This window comes from Gekko japonicus, unplaced genomic scaffold, assembly GCF_001447785.1.
Source record: "Gekko japonicus isolate JY-2015 unplaced genomic scaffold, Gekko_japonicus_V1.1 scaffold126, whole genome shotgun sequence".
Lineage (NCBI taxonomy): Eukaryota > Metazoa > Chordata > Lepidosauria > Squamata > Gekkonidae > Gekko > Gekko japonicus.
In genome coordinates this window covers 242,206-259,298 of record NW_015162477.1, presented here as the reverse complement: position 1 = coordinate 259,298, position 17,093 = coordinate 242,206, and the positions used below count along the sequence as shown (strand labels likewise).

Genomic DNA, 17,093 nt, shown 5'->3' with positions numbered 1-17,093 from the left:
GATGTGTCTACATCTATTAAGCTGTATCATAATGATTCTTAAAGGGTACAACTTTGACTGGAATTACAGTGTCAACCTGTCAAATATTGCAGTTTTATATGCTCAGTATATTATAAACAATGCATTTTATGTTGTTAATAAAGTCAAATTAGTTCAGGCTTGATGGGACAGTAGGTATTGTATATATTTCAGTTTTTCCCAACATGTCCACTTTTTTCTGAAAGAAAATTTACATCTCTACTATAAGCTAAGGAGCCTTCCAACCAGAGAGCCACAGAAGCTGAAGGAAGCTCCTTCGGCTGGACTAACTTCTTGCAGCTTATGTTCAGGCACTGGCTCAATGATTTTAAGATTCTTAGATGTTGTAAAGAGAAAGAGTGCATATCGTATGTACAATTATTTTAGAGTCTCCATTTAAACCCAGTGGGATTTTTTTTAATTAACAAACATGCACAGAATTGACCCATTAATTTAGTCAATTAGTGAAAACCATGTTAACTAAACTGCTGGTCCTACTGAAAGAGTCAAGTAAACATATTTTATTTAATTACTTTCAGAGATTACATTGAAGGAATTCTCCTTTGCTTTTACTGATCTGCAGATTAACTTTTTTAAAGCAACAACAGGAAGGTCCTGGGAATGATACTTATCATGTGACAGAGGACAGCTGGGAGGGAGGGGAGAAGAGGGAAGACCAGTTACACTAGTACAATACCAAGTTTGATTTCTAAAATACCTACAATATCAGCTCAAAATCTGCTGCTAATAACTGTTTTATCCTATTTAGAACCTGACTATATTACAATTCTGGATACTTGGAAAACATGCATTTCTCTATAGCAGTCTGAAACACATTAAAAATGTGTTAAAAACTGAGCATTCAAATTATAAGAAACTTTAGAAATTGCAAGCAAGGTTCTCCCTGAAGCTCATAGTATCTCCCCAGTTTGAACAGTGATGCAAACTGGATTCTTACAAAAGCATGCTAGACCCAGGCTCTTTAGAGATTTCTATAATAAGACCCGCATCCTGAACTGCGCAATTACAAACTGTATAGTTGACACAAGATTTTTTAAAAATCTCATCCAATTAGCAATCAAAGCTGGCAAGCAGAAAATAGTGTCGCGGGGAGACAACTCCCAATGTCAAGTAATAATATGGCAGAGATCCATCCAGATTTGTAGCTACATCTGAAAAGGACATAGATAAAAAGATCATGCCGCACATCCCTACAGAGTTCTGCTTCCTCAGAAGGAACTCAAGAACAATGTTAAAACGACTTCCGGTTTACGACGCAGCAATGGTGGACACTCTCCCCGAGCCGCGGGAGGGCGAATCGCACACCAGCAGCCTGGAGGGGTGCCACCTCAAGTGACACCCCCACGGAGCCTTTGCGATAGGCTCCAGGGCATAGGGCTTTTGAGGGGTAGCCTCGTCGATGGCGTAATGCCGGAGAATTGAGGCTCCCCTCTGCCCTGACGGTCCAGTCGCTGTGTGGCCTTCAGGCACAAGCTGGTTTGACTGGGACAAGCGCCGGAGATCGAGCGGAAGATCGTTAAAATGCAGCGTGGTCAGAGAATCTGACCGACAATGAACGTGATTTCTGAATAAAACGGACTTATAGAAAAGCGGATCCCCCCCCCTCGTGCGGGAAGAAGCGGATGCAAAGAGGGACGCCTCTTATGCGAATAACCGATGAATGACGCAAAGGGGGAAAGGAGGGGAGGAAAGTAGCGTGTGTGTTGTGAGAGACTTACTTGATTTTTGACATCGTGAGTTTCTTGAGTTGGGAAAAAGCGGTGGGAAGTGTAAACAAATCGGAAAAATGGCAGCCCAGCATGCAAAGTTAAAAACGAAACCGCCAGGCAGTCAGAGTCCCAAACCGGAAGAGGGTGCAGACGTCATTAAATTACTAGCGGATATGCTCAAGCCGGTGATGGAGCAACTCAATGGTATTAACCAGCAACTGACTGTGATGAACAAGAACTTTGCATCTCAACAGCTCCAGCTGAATGAAACGGAAAAGAAAGTGGAGCAGGCTAATGAGAAAATCCAGGAGATGGACACCTCAAATAAGAAGTTGAAGAAAAGACTGGGAGAGGTGAAAACAAAGCAAAATCTTCAAGAAAATCATGTACTGCAACTACAGATGGAAAAAGCCAATATGATTCTCAGGTTCCAGGGAGTTCCTGAAGCAGCAAAAGAGGACCTGAGGAGGTTGCTTAGCGAGATCATCACTCCAGTTATAGGCTCTACAGTGGATGAACTAGTAAAAGATACGGAGGCGGCCTATAGGGCATACTCCAACTATATTAAAAAAAATAGCCTACCTGGAGAAATTGTGGTCAGATTCTCAAGAAGACAGACTAGAGATGCCATTTTAAAAGCAACATCAGCAACTCCACTGAAAATGGGAAATATAATTAGACGCTAAAAGATATTCCATTTGAAATTCAGCAAAAGAGGAAAAATTACAAAGATTTGATTGCTTTTCTTCAAACTAATGGAATAACATACAGGTGGGCGATCCCAGAAGGTGTCATCTTTAAGATCAACGATAAAAGAGAGAAGATAGACTCCATTTTCAAAGCCAAAGAGTTTTTGCGGCGTCAGCTTGGAACAGAGGAAGAGTCTAAGGAGGAAGAAACGAAATCCAGTGACTCTGCTACCTCTGGAACGGAAGAAGACTCTGCTACAGAAACGGGTGCTGGACTTGCCAAAGTTGTCTACGATTTTAGAGACAGAAAGCCGAAGTAAAGGCAGAAGAACTTGGAAATTGGCCTTTTGAAGCGAAGAACACGAAGATGATCAGAAAGATCTCTTATAACAACATAGTAACATGTAAACATGGAAGATGAGCAGGAACTCTACAAGTATATTGTGATACTAACACTTGTGATACTAACATTTACACTAACAGAAATAAGATCTCCTCCTCTTGGGTTTTTAGTTTAGTGTGGTTCTCTTTCCTTTATCCCTAGTTGTAGTTCCCCCTCCTAATTTTCTTTGTAGTTTGTAGTCTAATGCAAAATAAAAATACCCCTTCGGGGGGGTTAAAAAAAAAGAACAATGTCAAAACCACTTGTATAACGGATTGCAAGTAAGCACTGTGCCAGTGTAGTGCAGTGGTTAGAGTGTTGGACTAAGATCTGGGAGAACCATGTTTGAATCCCCACTCTGCCATGAAAGCTTGTTAGGTGACTTGGGGCCAATCACACACACTCAGTCTAACCTACCCCACAGGGTTTTCATGAGGATAAAAACTGACAAGCAGGGGGAAGAAGTGCTGTAAGCCACTGAGTCCCCTTTTGGGGAGAAAAATGGGGAATAAATAACACCCTTTGGCAGTTTCTTGACCAACGTTTATAGTTATCTGCAAGTATGAGACAAAAATTACTATAGTTTTGGGCTATGTAGCAGAGTAGTTTTCCCACCATGTATAAATTTCACAAGCAGCAGGCTGCCCAAAGGAGTACTCATAAATACATTGCTAATTGCCTACATTTTCTCATTAAGTTAAACCTTTCTGCTAGCTCAAATTGCTGGAGATGTGGGGGAAAACAAGGCTCTTCTCACTTACAGGCAATGGTCGTGGCTAAGGAAGTTAATTTACCATGAGTTTTTCCTGTTCCAAAGAATCCATGAAAAATTAATTGGCTTTAGTAAGGTTAAGGGCCTTAGCAGGCTTTAGTAAGGTTAAGGGCCTTAGCAGTCCTTGTAAGGGCTGTAAACAGTAAAGAAATAATTAGTCCAGTTTTGCCAAAATCTGGTACAAGAAGCTTGGAAAATCAAGAAGCCCCCTTGAACATCCAAACATGAGTGATAAAACTGGTATATTTGGCTTCTAAGACACAGGTTACTTACAAAAGTAGTCAAAACTTTGAAAGAAACCCTGAAAAATCTAAAATCAGTTTTCAGAAAACCTGGGTGCCAGTTTACCTGCTCAGCTACTGAGAATCTCTCCCCTGCTATTTCTACTTTGTGTGCATGCATGTTCACTTTTTAAAATGTGTATCAATTAAGCATCTTGTAAGAAAAATTAAGTGAAAAGTTCAGTATGACTAAATATAGTGGTTGTAAAGCAGCCTGAATAGCCCTGAGTAGCTCACTCTCAGTCCAGAGCTTGGAAGCTAAGAAGGGTCAGCAACGGTTAGTACTTGGATGGGAGACCACCAAGGAAGAATGGGGTTGCTAGGCAGAGGAAGGCAATGACAAAAAAACTCTGCTTGTCTCTTGCCTTCAGAACCACATGGTCCTGGGGTTATCATGAATCAGTTGCAACTTGATGTGACACAGTTATTAAAACAGCTTTATAGCTGCTGGAAACAGAATGGTTATTTTTATTACAGCACAGGAGAAGAAAAACATATCATCATGCTAGCTTATCTGATGTATTTCCAATTTTTTAGCAGTATTCAATAAAACAGAAAAACAGATTGCTATGCACACACCAGTTGACAGAACTGTCTGAATGCAGCCAGATGTATAAATGTAAAAGTTATTAGCTAGACTGGAGTCCAGTAGCACCTTAGACACCAGAAAGATTTGACAATATGAAAACATAATATGTTATAACCAATAAATGAGAGCTAGTTATTTACCTACAGATACAGCAATTCCTACGTAAACCACAGTAGTTATTAAGATGGCCAATAGTGTCCCTTTAGGTATGGCTAATTGGGGATCCTGAAAGAAAAAAATTCAGTCAGTGTTTAAATTGAACAAATGGTTTAGACTGAATGACTAAGCAACAGAACAAAAATACACATGAACACTCACCGCAAGATCACCTGAGATATTGGCACCAGCTAGAATGCCGGTTGCAGCTGGAAAAAATATAGCAAATACTGAAAAGAAAGTCTCCCCTTCTCGAAAATCTGGTCCGAAATTCTCTGAAAATATTTCAGCTGTTAAAAAGAAACATCCAAAAACATATATTCAAATCTATAAATACCCACAGTAGTCATTCTTCACTTAAGCAATTAATTTAAAAAGTTTACATCTAAAAAAGTTACCCTAAGGTGATTAGTCTTTTAACCAAAATAGATAAACAAATAACATATACTCAGGTTTAAGGAGAATCCAGAAATCTCTGGCATATAACTGCATTCCAGTGTTTTCTGTGAGGATGTTTGTCTTTTCTTAAACCTAGTTTGTTGTGTTTTTTTAATGTAAGAATTCAGTTGTAGTACCAAGCTGTTTTAAAAGAACAAATGATTCAGATTTCTCAGAGCTACTGTCTTTTTAAAATTGTCCTTTCTTCCATCTCTTTTTAGCTAAATCAATTCCTTCTCTTGCATATATGTTTGCTTCTCTAGTGGCATTCCTTTTCCTGATTTTTTTTAAAAAAATGAGTAGTGATTGTAGTTGTCTACAAAGGGAAAAGCAGTGTTTAAGCCCCCTGCCTCCCTGTGGGTAGCAGCAGTAACTGCAAGCTGCAGCAAAAGAAAATAAATTGGGCAAAAAGCAAAAGAACACTGAGAGGAAAACCAGAATTTCTGCTGAAGGGGACTTACTTCTGAAAAGACACACAGCAACAGGTCCTGTGAATGGATTTTTATGAGGAATGCAGCGCTGTATTATATGCTGCATGGAACTACTGCTTGAATTCCATGTGATCATAAAAGGAATCTTTCAGCAGTATAAAAAAGCTGCAGTGTGGAACTAACATTACAGAAGACATGTGGTATGTTAAATGAAAGGATCCCACTTCCTTTTTTCTATCAACATTGATAGTTCCTAATCCAATATAATTAAGAGTATCACAGAACCACTGCAAGACAGGCAAGTAATACTCACTGTTAAAATCATACACACACACACACACACACACACACACACAAGCTTGAATCCTGTCTAAATTTCTGAGGGCATGATGAGAAATATTTTCACCAACCCCTCTCTCTTGCAAGAGACCTCCAATCCCTCCCCCAGTTATTCCTTGATATCCTCTCCCCCAAAAGAAGCATTTCAGAAGATGGCATTATTTGTGTGTTACACATGCTCCCAAACGTTTGCTATCAGATGTAGCAGTGAGTACACCCTAATAGGTCCCCCCTCATTCTCCACAAATGTTGCAGCCCCAAACAATTTGTATGTATTTTTAAAAATTTAACAGCAATAGCAGGAAACTATGAGTTGCCTCCTTCCATATCTAGACTGTACCAGATGGCTTCTCCAAATTTCAGGTTGTACAATACACCAAGTTCTAAACTTTGAAAACAATCATTTCAACAATAAAGAAGCCAAGACTCCAGAATGCTGGCAGTTGGCAACGTGGCAGCAGCAGGCTTCTCCTTGGCTACCTTTTTTCCTTTCTCAGAGCAGAAGGTAGGTGCATGGCCAGAAGCCTGGCTAGCTGGCTCAGGTGGGCACCAGCATGGGAAAGTACAATTTAGGCAAAGAGTGAGGAAAAAGCAGTCTCTTGACCAAGTTCCTCCTCCCCTTCATGTTCTTCTATTAAAATCTAGAACTTAAAAAAAACAACCTCCTTAATGTTGCTAAGTCTAAGGTTCTTCTTTTTAGTAAAAAACGGAAGATAAGAGAAGTATAAGTGATCAGTAGCAGGTCAACCTATGGAGCAGGTAGAGCATTTAAAATACTTAGGAATCATCTTTCAAGCAAATCTTTCCCAGAAGGTGCACTTGAACTCTGCTGTTAGAGCTGATATGAGTACTGGGAAGGCCATCTCAAGATTTTATTATCACACAAGTGGCCAATATGTTCCTGCGGCAGTCAAAGTATTCAACGCTGAAGTTGCTGGGTCTGAATCAGTGCAATAACAGACAATATTGACAGACCTCTATTAGAATTCCTACACAATATTCTGGGAACACCTCAGTGTGTGCCTGGAACAGCCCTGAGAGCCAAGGTTGGGGAGATGTCTTATGAAGCAAATGAAGAGCATTCAGTTTGAAAATTAGGACTCTAAAATCAAACCTAGATCTAAACCTCCTCAGACTACTTAAGCTGGACCACCGCACAAGTGACTGGGGCAGATTACTGGACCGTAAACTATTATGTCTGGGTATCACCCATGACGTGATAGAAGTCACAAGTATACAAGAACTGTCACAGCTTATTAGAAGACACAAGAAGAGGGACCCGCAATACTCGTGGGGGGGAGTATTCCCCATGGCTCGAGGCCTGCGGAAGCGGCCACAGGTAAGCTTCCCCCCCAGCAATGGCGGCAAGGCCTGAGCGGCTCCCAGCTGCCGGACCCGCCAAGCTTCCCTCCCCCCCTTGCAACGGCTGCAAGCACCGTTCCCAGTGCATTTTCTGCACATGTGCAGGGAACGCTTTTTTACTTTTGGGGGGATTTAAGTATCCCCCGTATAGTTTTTTTAACTTTTCAGATTTTTCTGCACACCTGGGTCAAGTATACAAGAAAATCTCTCTGCCCCCCAAGTGCCCCCAATGTGCGAATATAGATATCCACACAGAGGGAGCCTCTTGGCTATTAGTATATAGATTTGAGAGACTTTGACTATGAGAACACATTGATGAGAGCCCACAGAGTGTGTTCAACCTTTTCAGTAGGCACGCAGCCTCCAACAACAATGCCAAACTACTTATCTGAGATAATTCTTCCAAAGTATAGAAGGGCCCTGCCTTCAGCCTTGTTGTCAGGAAGATTTAATGGGATTTCATACTCAGATCAACTCTGTAATTGCGGCAGCAGTAAAATTGACTCTGTGGATCATATTTTGCTTGAGTGACCCAAATTTTCAACTCTAAGAGATGAACTGATCTCCCCTTTATTTAATCAGGACTTCCTCTCTCCAGAAGCAAAATCATTCTGGTTACTCAGAGATGAAGACAAACGAACTACTCTGCATGTGGCAAAATTTCTAGCAGCTGTTGTCAAATCACATGACAACGTTTGCAGTAGCAATCGTTAAATTCTTCCATGTTTTCCTGTGGAACGAGGTTTACTGTGGGATGAGGGTTTGTTGTTTATGACTCCAGCTGCAAGACAGTAAAGACAATAAATACATTCTAAAAAAGTCCAGAAAGGCCACTGCATAGGAAAGCATGAGAAGGCTAGAACAGGTGCAGCATTGAAAGGAAGGCTAGAAGGGGGGGGGGCGGAAGACTTCTAAGCGCCACTGTAACTGCAAAGGATTTTTTAAAATAATGGAAAGGGGCTAGGCTACCATGGTAGGATGAAGGAGATGGAAGTGATGTTAAGTTCTCCACTACTCAAACTGACAGCAACTTTAAGATATGAATGGATGGACTTAATACTCTGGCAAGCAGGGAAAAGATCATATCGCTTTTTGGGGGAGGGTTGGGGTTTTGGGAGGGTCTCTGCTGCTGTTTTGTTTTTGCAGGTAGTGTAAATAGTTTGCTTTCAAATGTAAAAGGGAACTCAAATATAGTAGTGAAGTAGTGTAGGTAAGGGGGAAAGTATCGCAAAGACTGACAGTGCTCAAAATATGTAATTTAGTACACTTCCTTTTCAAAATCCATCAGGACCAAAAAAAAGCTGGTTTAAAACTTTTTTACAAATGTATTCACGCTTCAAAATCTTTGGAAATAAAAAATTAATGCTCCTGGCTCTACTAGGACAGTTGAACGTAATTGCAACTTTAAATATAGCTGTCATTCCTTAAGGCAAAATAGATTTTTTAAATTTCTGGTCCTCTACAATTTGGGGCCAACACTGAAGCAAAGGGAAAGCAGACACTTGCTACCTATTGACTCCCAGGTATGCTTTATAGGTTCTCGTTTAGATTGGGGAGAAAGGCATACAAGGTTGATAAATACATGCAACAGGGGGGGGGAGGTGCACCTAGCTATTTAAGCCAGCATCTTGCCATGGGGTTCAGTCATATGCTTGAGGGCTCCTCAAGATGAAAAGTCTAGGAATGCATAATCTGTATGCATGGAAAGTGCTACAGAGAAGGCAAGAAATGAAGCTAACACAGTAGCAACAGAAAAAGAGGTACTTGGAAGAATATGTAATGTGGAACAAAGTTGAGAGGTGTACTACAAGTTTACAAGACAACCAGGAATAGATAATGGTTACTGAAGTGCTAGAAAGGTATAAGTTCAAAGAGTGATGCATGCTCATATACAAGCTTTAGGTGAGGGAGGTTATGTTGGAGATATGGGGACATTCAAGAATTGTAGTGGAGATAAGTTAGTATAGAGAAAACAAAGGAGACAACAAAGTGGAACAAAATGGAGTTATCAATGGAAACTGGATAAAGTGATGGAAGTGCTCTCCATAGTCTTCAATCATTCCTCCAAATCGCTACCGTACCCCAAAAACTTGTCAATCAACCAATCTGTCATGCCATTTTATTGTTGCATACACCACAGACTCTCTCTTTTTTATAATATTTATTTATAAGTTTTACACATAACGATTACAAGACTTGGAGTGTTTCATTCATTGGAGTGTGCATTACATTTTCTTTCAAAAACACTTATATACTCTAGACCATCTATTTTGAAAAATTAAATCATCTTTCCCCTTGTAAGATAGTGTTAAGCTTGTCCATTTCTGCAATTTCAAACAGTTTTTCTGCCAGTTCATCTCTTAGAGGTATACTTTCAGACTTCCAGTGCTTAGCTATTAGAATTCTGGCTGCCATGAGAATGTAAGTTAACAAATATCTTTTTGATCATATCCATCTGGGATAATGTTTAGCAAGTATGTTTCTGGTGACAATTCTAGACTTATGATCACAATTTCTAGTATGACCTGTTTAATGTCTAACAAAATTTATAGATCTTTCTACACCTCCACCACATATGGAAAAAGGTTCCTGTGTTATTTTTGCATCTCCAACAGTTTTTGGATACATCTTTATAGCATCTGGCCACTCTGTCGGGTGTCCAGTGCCACTTATAAAACATTTTAAGGATGTTTTCCTTATATGCAGTTGCTCTCATTAGTTTTACCGCCTTCCAGATCTTTGACCAATCATCTATCTCTATATTTTTACCCATATCCTGCATCCAGGCTATCATTGATGGTTTTACTACTTCATCTTGCATAAAGTCATTCAGTAAAAAGTTATACATTTTTTGTATCAGTTTATCAGAGGTGGACAACCATATTTTATCTTGATCAGTTTTACTATCATAGAAACTTGTTACTTTATCCTTAGCATATCTTGATTGTAATTGCAAGTTCTCCCACCAAGTATAAGATTTATATTGCTCAGACGTAAGGTTTCCAATGGCTTTAATTCATTATTATCATCCAGTAGTGTATCATATGTTTCCCTATTCTTTTGGGACATTAATGTAGGTTTTGTAAATGCTTCTAATGGCGGAACCCATTTTGGGATTTTAGTGTAAAATCTTTCTTTTATTTTTCTCCAAATTTTTATTAATCCTCCTCTGATTATATACTTAGAAATAGTTGAATGGATTTTATCCTTAACATACCATATATAGGCATGCCAACCCATACTTAGATCATGTCCTTCTAATTGTAATATTCTAGTATCTTCCAGGAGTACCCAATCTCTAATCCATCCTAAGGCTCCCGCTTCATAATATAACCAAAACCACCTCTCTTTTTTTTACCTTGAAGTAACTTCCACTTAATTCTAGCTTTATTAGGATGCCATAAAATTATCTTGTAATCTTATCTAGTTTCAAAAAGTATTGATTGTTCTTCAAAACTGGTATATTCTGAGCTAGAAATAGAAACCTAGGGAGGATATTCATTTTAATGGTAGCAATTCTGCCCATTAATGATAGTTGCAAGCCTTGCCATTTAAGTAAGTCTTTTTAAAGATCTTCTAGTAATTTTTTATAGTTATTATCAAGGAGCATAGTATTTCTATTTGTCATGTTTATACCTAGATATTTGATTTTGTGTACAACTTCTATTTTAGTCTGGGTTTGAATCTCGCTTATTATTTCTTGAGTGCAGTTTTTTGTGAGTATTTTGGTCTTTTTAAGATTTTTAGCCCTGCTACAGACTCATATTCTTGTATAACTGCTAGCAGATGAATAGTCGATGGTATTGGTTCTTCCAATATAAAAACGAAATCATCAGCAAAGGTTTGTAATTTAAACTCTTCTCTGAGTTTCAAGCCTCGTATCTCCGGTTTATCCATAACTATATCATTCAAGGATTCCAGCACAAAAACAAACAGAAGTGGTGACATTGGGCAACCTTGCCTCGTTCCTTTCTGAATAGCTATGTTTTGTGTCAAATCCCCATTGACTATATCCCCAAAATATTGAGAATAGTCATTATATTATTTTTTATCTGTCTTTTCGGGAGAAAGCCCACTTGGTCTTGATGTATAACTTGAATTAGTACCTTCTTTAATCAGGTTGCTATGATCGTTGCAAAGATCTTATAGTCCACATTTAATAATGAAATAGGCCTATAGTTTTGAATTTCTTTTTCTTCTGTGTTTGGTTTATGCATTAAGGTGATCAACGCCTCATTCCACCAGTTTGGAATAGTCCCTGTTTTTATAATGTTTTGGAGTACTTCTTTCAATGGTAAATAGATTTCCTCTTCAAATTTATGATATATTTCTGCCGGCAGTTTAACTTGCTTTTCCTGCTTATTGGAGCAAGAATTTATAAAACCATTTGTTTACCAAATATATGGAAACGCATACATATGGGGGAAAGGCATTATGACCACTGCCACAGGAGGTGGAGGCGGCTACAGGCATGGACTGCTTTCAAGAGGGAACTGGATAAACATATGGAGCAGAGGTCTATCAGTAGCTATTAGCCACAAGATATAGATCAGAACTCTCAGTCTGGGGCAAGTGATGCTCTGGATTCTTGGCGCTTGGGGAGGGGCAACAGTGGGAGGGCGTCTAGTGTTCTGGCCTCACTGGTGGACCTCCTAATGGCACCTGATATTTTTGGCCACTGCGTGACAGAGTGTTGGACTGGATGGGACATTGGCCTGATCCAACATTGGCTTCTCTTATGTTCTTATGTTAAGTAGATGTGCTACATGGGATCTGAAAATGGCATGTAGTCCATTCCTATGCATGTCTACACAGAATTAGTCTACATTCATGTCATGTCAGTGGGATTCACTAACAGCATCTCATAGGATTGTAGCATAGGGAGCAATTCCAAGAATAATTTTATTCGATGGGGCTTACTTCCAGGGCAATATCCGTATGATTGCCACTTCTGATCAACTGTGCAGATTAAAATAACAGGGCTTAAGCAGCAGCTACCACCAGTTTTACTGTCTCATCCCTGTGTCCCAGTGTATTTCTTAAAATTACCCCTCTTTTCCTCTGCCCTTTGACTTCCTCTGGTTGTGTACGTGGCCCCACCTCTTGTGGCAGCCTTTTTGTGGTTATTCCCTCCACCCTGTGCCAGAACTCCAAAGGCAGCCATAGGCTCAAAAGGTTGTGGGCCCTTGGGCTAGTGTGTGTACACAAGAACTCAAGCACTGTAACTATGCAGTCTTCATCTGTTGTAGGCCAAGCCCAGATGGAAGAAAGGAAGATGTGCATGAACTTTATTGGACTAATTGCTTCTATATAGTATACTGATCATTCAAAACCTTTACACTCTGAAGTCCACACACAGTAAGACAGAAGATGTTCTTCAGAGTTGTTACAGTATTTTAACTCAAGTTAAATACGACACTGAAAAGGCATGTTCTATTACCAATTTTCCAAGTAGGACAGGGCAAACTCACTGGAAACATATTTCATACTACTCTTACCTTTGTAGCCAAAGAAGCCTCTGGGCTTCTTGCTCTCAAATGGAATAAATGATCCTATGAGAAAGTCAGCAATAGCTAGTAACAGGATCACCAGCAGAACAATCTGTGCCTGTAATTTTAGAAGTCATCATCAAAATCTCTAATTTAATACAATTTTCCAAGTCATTAAATCTTACTAGGAAGTTCAAGACCAGGCATAATTTTATATATTAGTTCCTTTTCTCTAAGACTATAGTCAAAGCAATATATACAAACAGAAAGGGTATACACATTGCATTTTGCTTCCAAAGCTTAAGTCACCCTGCCACATCCCTTGGCACCCCAGCCGTGGGGAAAAAGGGAAGGAACAGGGGCACAACCCTAGGCCTGCCAGCAGCACACTAATGTTACAGGAGGAGGCACCATGTGGGTCTCCAAGGGCATAGGAGAAGCAGATAGGAGGAAGGACAACTAGGGCTAGTTCCCAATGGAGAAAAGCAGCTACAAGAGCAAAGGTCTCCTTTGACGACGAGATTTACTTAGGAGTAGGTGCATGGCAGCAAGAACTGGGTGTGTTCAGGAGGAAGATAAAAAGGTCCCAGCTGAAGCTGCCTTGGAGTAGCCAGCCAGGTAGGGTTGTCAGGTCCTTCCTAGTCCCCAGCTTGGTTCAAAGGGGGAGCGTTTCTGTATGGGGCAGAGATGTCTCCAAAGTGATGATGTCATGCAGACGTGCTGCCATCATGTTCGAGACCAGCGCCCACCGTTTCTGTATGGGGCAGGGATGTCTCCAAAGTGATGTCATGCAGACATGCTGCCATCATGTTCGAGACCAGCGCCCTGCACACCTGCACTCCAAGTGGCAGTGTTCGGGCTCCCCGTTTCTTGGAAGAAGCATTTAAAGGGACCCTTTAAATGCTTCTTCCAAGAAGGGGGGGAGGGGTGACTGAACTCCCAAGTGGCAAATTTCCCACTTGGAGAGCAGTTGCACATGGCCCCCACTTCTTGCCAAAAGCATTTAAAGGGTCCTTTTAAATGCTTTTGGCAAGAAGTGGGGACTGCACGCAACTGCACTTGGAGTTCAGGCGCGCACAATCCCCGCTTCTTGCTAAAAGCATTTTAAAGGACTCTCTAAATGCTTTTGGCAAGAAGCGGGGGCTGTGCACCTCCAAGTAGCGAATTTGCCCCTTGGAGTTCAGGCATGTGGCTAGCCACCGCCCCTCTCCCTCCCCTCCTGCAAGATTTAAAGGGTCCTCCAGCTGACCAGTAGGATCCATGCTCCCATCGATCAGCTGGGCGGCCCTTTAAATCTTCCTCACTGGAGGGAAGGAAGAGGGGTGGCTTCTGGTGGTCCCTTTTAGCGCAGGGCTTGGGGGGTGGGGCATCCCTCACCAGCCAGCTAGCCAGTGGCAGGTTTCTGCCCACAAAATTGGGGGAGCCTCTGCTCCCATCTGGGGACTGGAAATCCAAAAACAACATCTGTGACAAAAATAATAATGAAGAGTCAATAAAGATGTGTTCTGTTATTAGAAAGTCAACATGGAATGTTTCCTTCAAGAGTTGATAAGTAGTAATTGATAAGAATTCTGATTGCTTCACACTCAGATAAAGCAAATATATTGAAATGAACTGTTTACATTGTGCCGCTGTCAGCTAATGCTGCCATGTAATGGAATGACCATTGGACACTTACCGTGAAGGGTCCTTCTCCTCTGAGGAAAGGAGGACATCTTGCTGGGTGATTTTTTGTAGTTCAGCCAAAGTTGGCTCAGTTATTAAGAAGTTGTTTGATGCACTGCTGCTGGGAATTCAGGGGCATGTCCCACTGAGAGGACAGGAAGTGAAGTTTGGTTCCTGCCTCCCTAAGGATAGGGTGGGAAACACCCATCAAGATGTCCTCCTTACCTCAGAGGAGAAGGACCTTCACAGTAAGTACCAATGGCCCTTTCTCCTCTGAGGAAACGAGGACATCTTGTCCATCCCAAAGTCATCATCAAACTAGTTATTCTGCAGGTATACTTCTTGTCTCACAAGTAGTTTGCCTGTTTTTTCCTTATCTAGGTTGTCGCTCTGTTCTTGTCTGTTTGTTCTCTTTCCTTGAATTGACTTTACAGTCTTACTGCTTTTGGAGTTACCAAAACTGAAGAGGGAGACTCCGACAGGCAAGAGACAGGAAGTTAAAAAAAATGTTCCTGCCTCCCAGATTGGACAGTGGGAATCACCCAGCAAGATGTCCTCCACCTCAGAGGGAGAATGTGTGGGTTGCTGTCCACGTCTCTCACTCCCCCTCCCTCCTTTACGTCTCGAGCTGTTATCATAGTAGTGTCCTTGAAGCTGTGTATTGCCTGCTCCTAGCTTCCCGCTGGGAATATAACCGCTACTTTTTGCCCACGTTCCCAGGTGCTTGCTCATTGGCCTTTTCGTATCAGGTGGTCTTGTATGAAGGGGGTATATCTGGGGTTCCTTTCACTATCCCTCCATTCCTGACACAGAGGTTCATGGTGTCTTAAGTACTCGCTCTCAATAAACTGAAACGTCTGAAGGAACATTGTTGAGTGTGATTGACTGAAGCCCCTGACAGCAGCATTCGTTAATGTGTGAGTGATAACAGAAGAGAATTTTCTACAGAATTACTACAGTAAATGATTTTGCAACACATCTTTATTGACTCTTCGTTATTTTTGTCACAGATGTTGTTTTTGGATTTTCACTTCCTCCCATGATTTCTCATTTTTGGCTTCCACCTGGGGACTGGCATCCCTACTGCCAGGTTTGAGCTCTCTACAGTCAGTAGAGACACAAGACTCCCCTAGACTAAACAGGTGGCATTCCTGGATAAGAGGCAACTACCAGTACTGGCCCCAGGCCTGAGTGGGCCTAGCTACGTCAGGTGTTACCAAGACCTGATGAAGGACTTGACCTGGGAAAAGCAGATCTGGAACCTGAGTAAAAGCAGGTGGAAATTAATAAGGAATAAATAAGCCAGTCTTCATGGTGACTTGGGAACTACTGACTGGAACTGAGTTAAAGAATAAATAGGGCAACCTGCATCTCTTTAGGGCTGACCACCCCTAGACAACATGGATACACAATGGCTCATCCCAAGGGGATGTGGCACCTGGCCATGGGGTATGGTTCCCCCAATGCAACATAAATTAAAAGAAGAGGATATTTAAAATCATGTGACACATATCTATGCCATCTTTCCCTGATTTCACTCAGAATAATTAACTGATTTTCTTGTTCTTATGTAACTGCATTCTAAGAGAACAAAGTTTTGAGTCCAGTGGCGCCTTTAAGATCAACAAAATTTAATTCTGGGTATAAGTTTCCATGTGCATGATATCTGATGAAGTGTGCATGCAACATGAAAGCTTATTCCAAGAATTAAATGCCATTGAACTCAAACTTTGTTCTGTTGCTTCAGACCAACACAGCTACCCACCTGAATCTACATTCTAACAGCTCTTTCATTTATTTTATTTGGAGCTTCCCTCAAGTACTCCTGTTATTAAAACATTCCAAATCCTTACAACAGCAGAATGAGGAGCACTAGATACAGCTTTCTCATCTTATCAAGACTGCTTGACATTAGTTCTGCATGGCCACTTCTCCACATGGACACAGAACAATTTTATAGCATGATTTTCCTTCATGCCACCAAAAGCTTATGTTAGATGACCATATGAAGAAAACCCACATAACAGGGACTGATACATGTCACACATGTACAGTAACTCTGGATGTGCCAATTTTGTTAGCAGCCCGAACACTGACACTGCGTGTTCAGATTACCTGCAAAAGTGGATATGTAGACCTCCTATACAAGATACATAATCGCTCAATAATTCAATAGTAGTAGCCAGGTTAGTCTGTTGCAGAAAATATTTTTGTCTTTTAGATCCTTAAAGGTCACAAAAATTTTATTCCAATACAAACTTCTAGGGACTAGAGTTCATTTGACTCTAGTTTTATTTCAACATGAATGTTCATGGACTAGGAATGTTAGTCTTTAAGAAGCCAAACAGTTATTGTAAAACATTGTTGCATTTCTCATGCACAGTTAGCATGAGCATCATGGAGCTACATTCCACCATTCAATATACCTGTCTATTGCAGACTTTTTCCATCTTTCCTACAGACTAATTTTTGCTTCACAAGCAAGTATCAGGTATTTGCAGCACGAAGCAGCTATTTTGCCAAGGCTATTTCAAGAATCCTTCACCTGACGTCTGTATCATGGTCTCAACAAGTCCAGTTACTGCATGAAAGCCCTCCAGTTAGAAACCTGAGTGTTAAGGCCTGAATTCCAACGTATAATATTTCAACATTTTTAAAAAATAAATGCACACATTTTCTACATTATTTCTTTTCTCATAACACAAAATACTTAGAACATAATACTTACTTTAGCTTCCCATTCCATTCCTGC

General features: G+C 40.7%; 1 protein-coding gene across 1 annotated transcript in view; it reads right to left on the bottom strand.

Annotated features, from left to right (window-relative positions):
* SLC12A2 (solute carrier family 12 (sodium/potassium/chloride transporter), member 2) overlaps positions 1-17,093 on the bottom strand; it is a 91,235-nt gene that overhangs the window by 44,560 nt on the left and 29,582 nt on the right. The window contains 4 exon segments of the mRNA XM_015405796.1: positions 4,602-4,686; positions 4,780-4,907; positions 12,686-12,794; positions 17,070-17,093. The exon segment at positions 17,070-17,093 is cut by the window's right edge and continues 27 nt beyond it. Of these exon segments, the coding sequence (XP_015261282.1) occupies positions 4,602-4,686; positions 4,780-4,907; positions 12,686-12,794; positions 17,070-17,093 (346 nt within the window).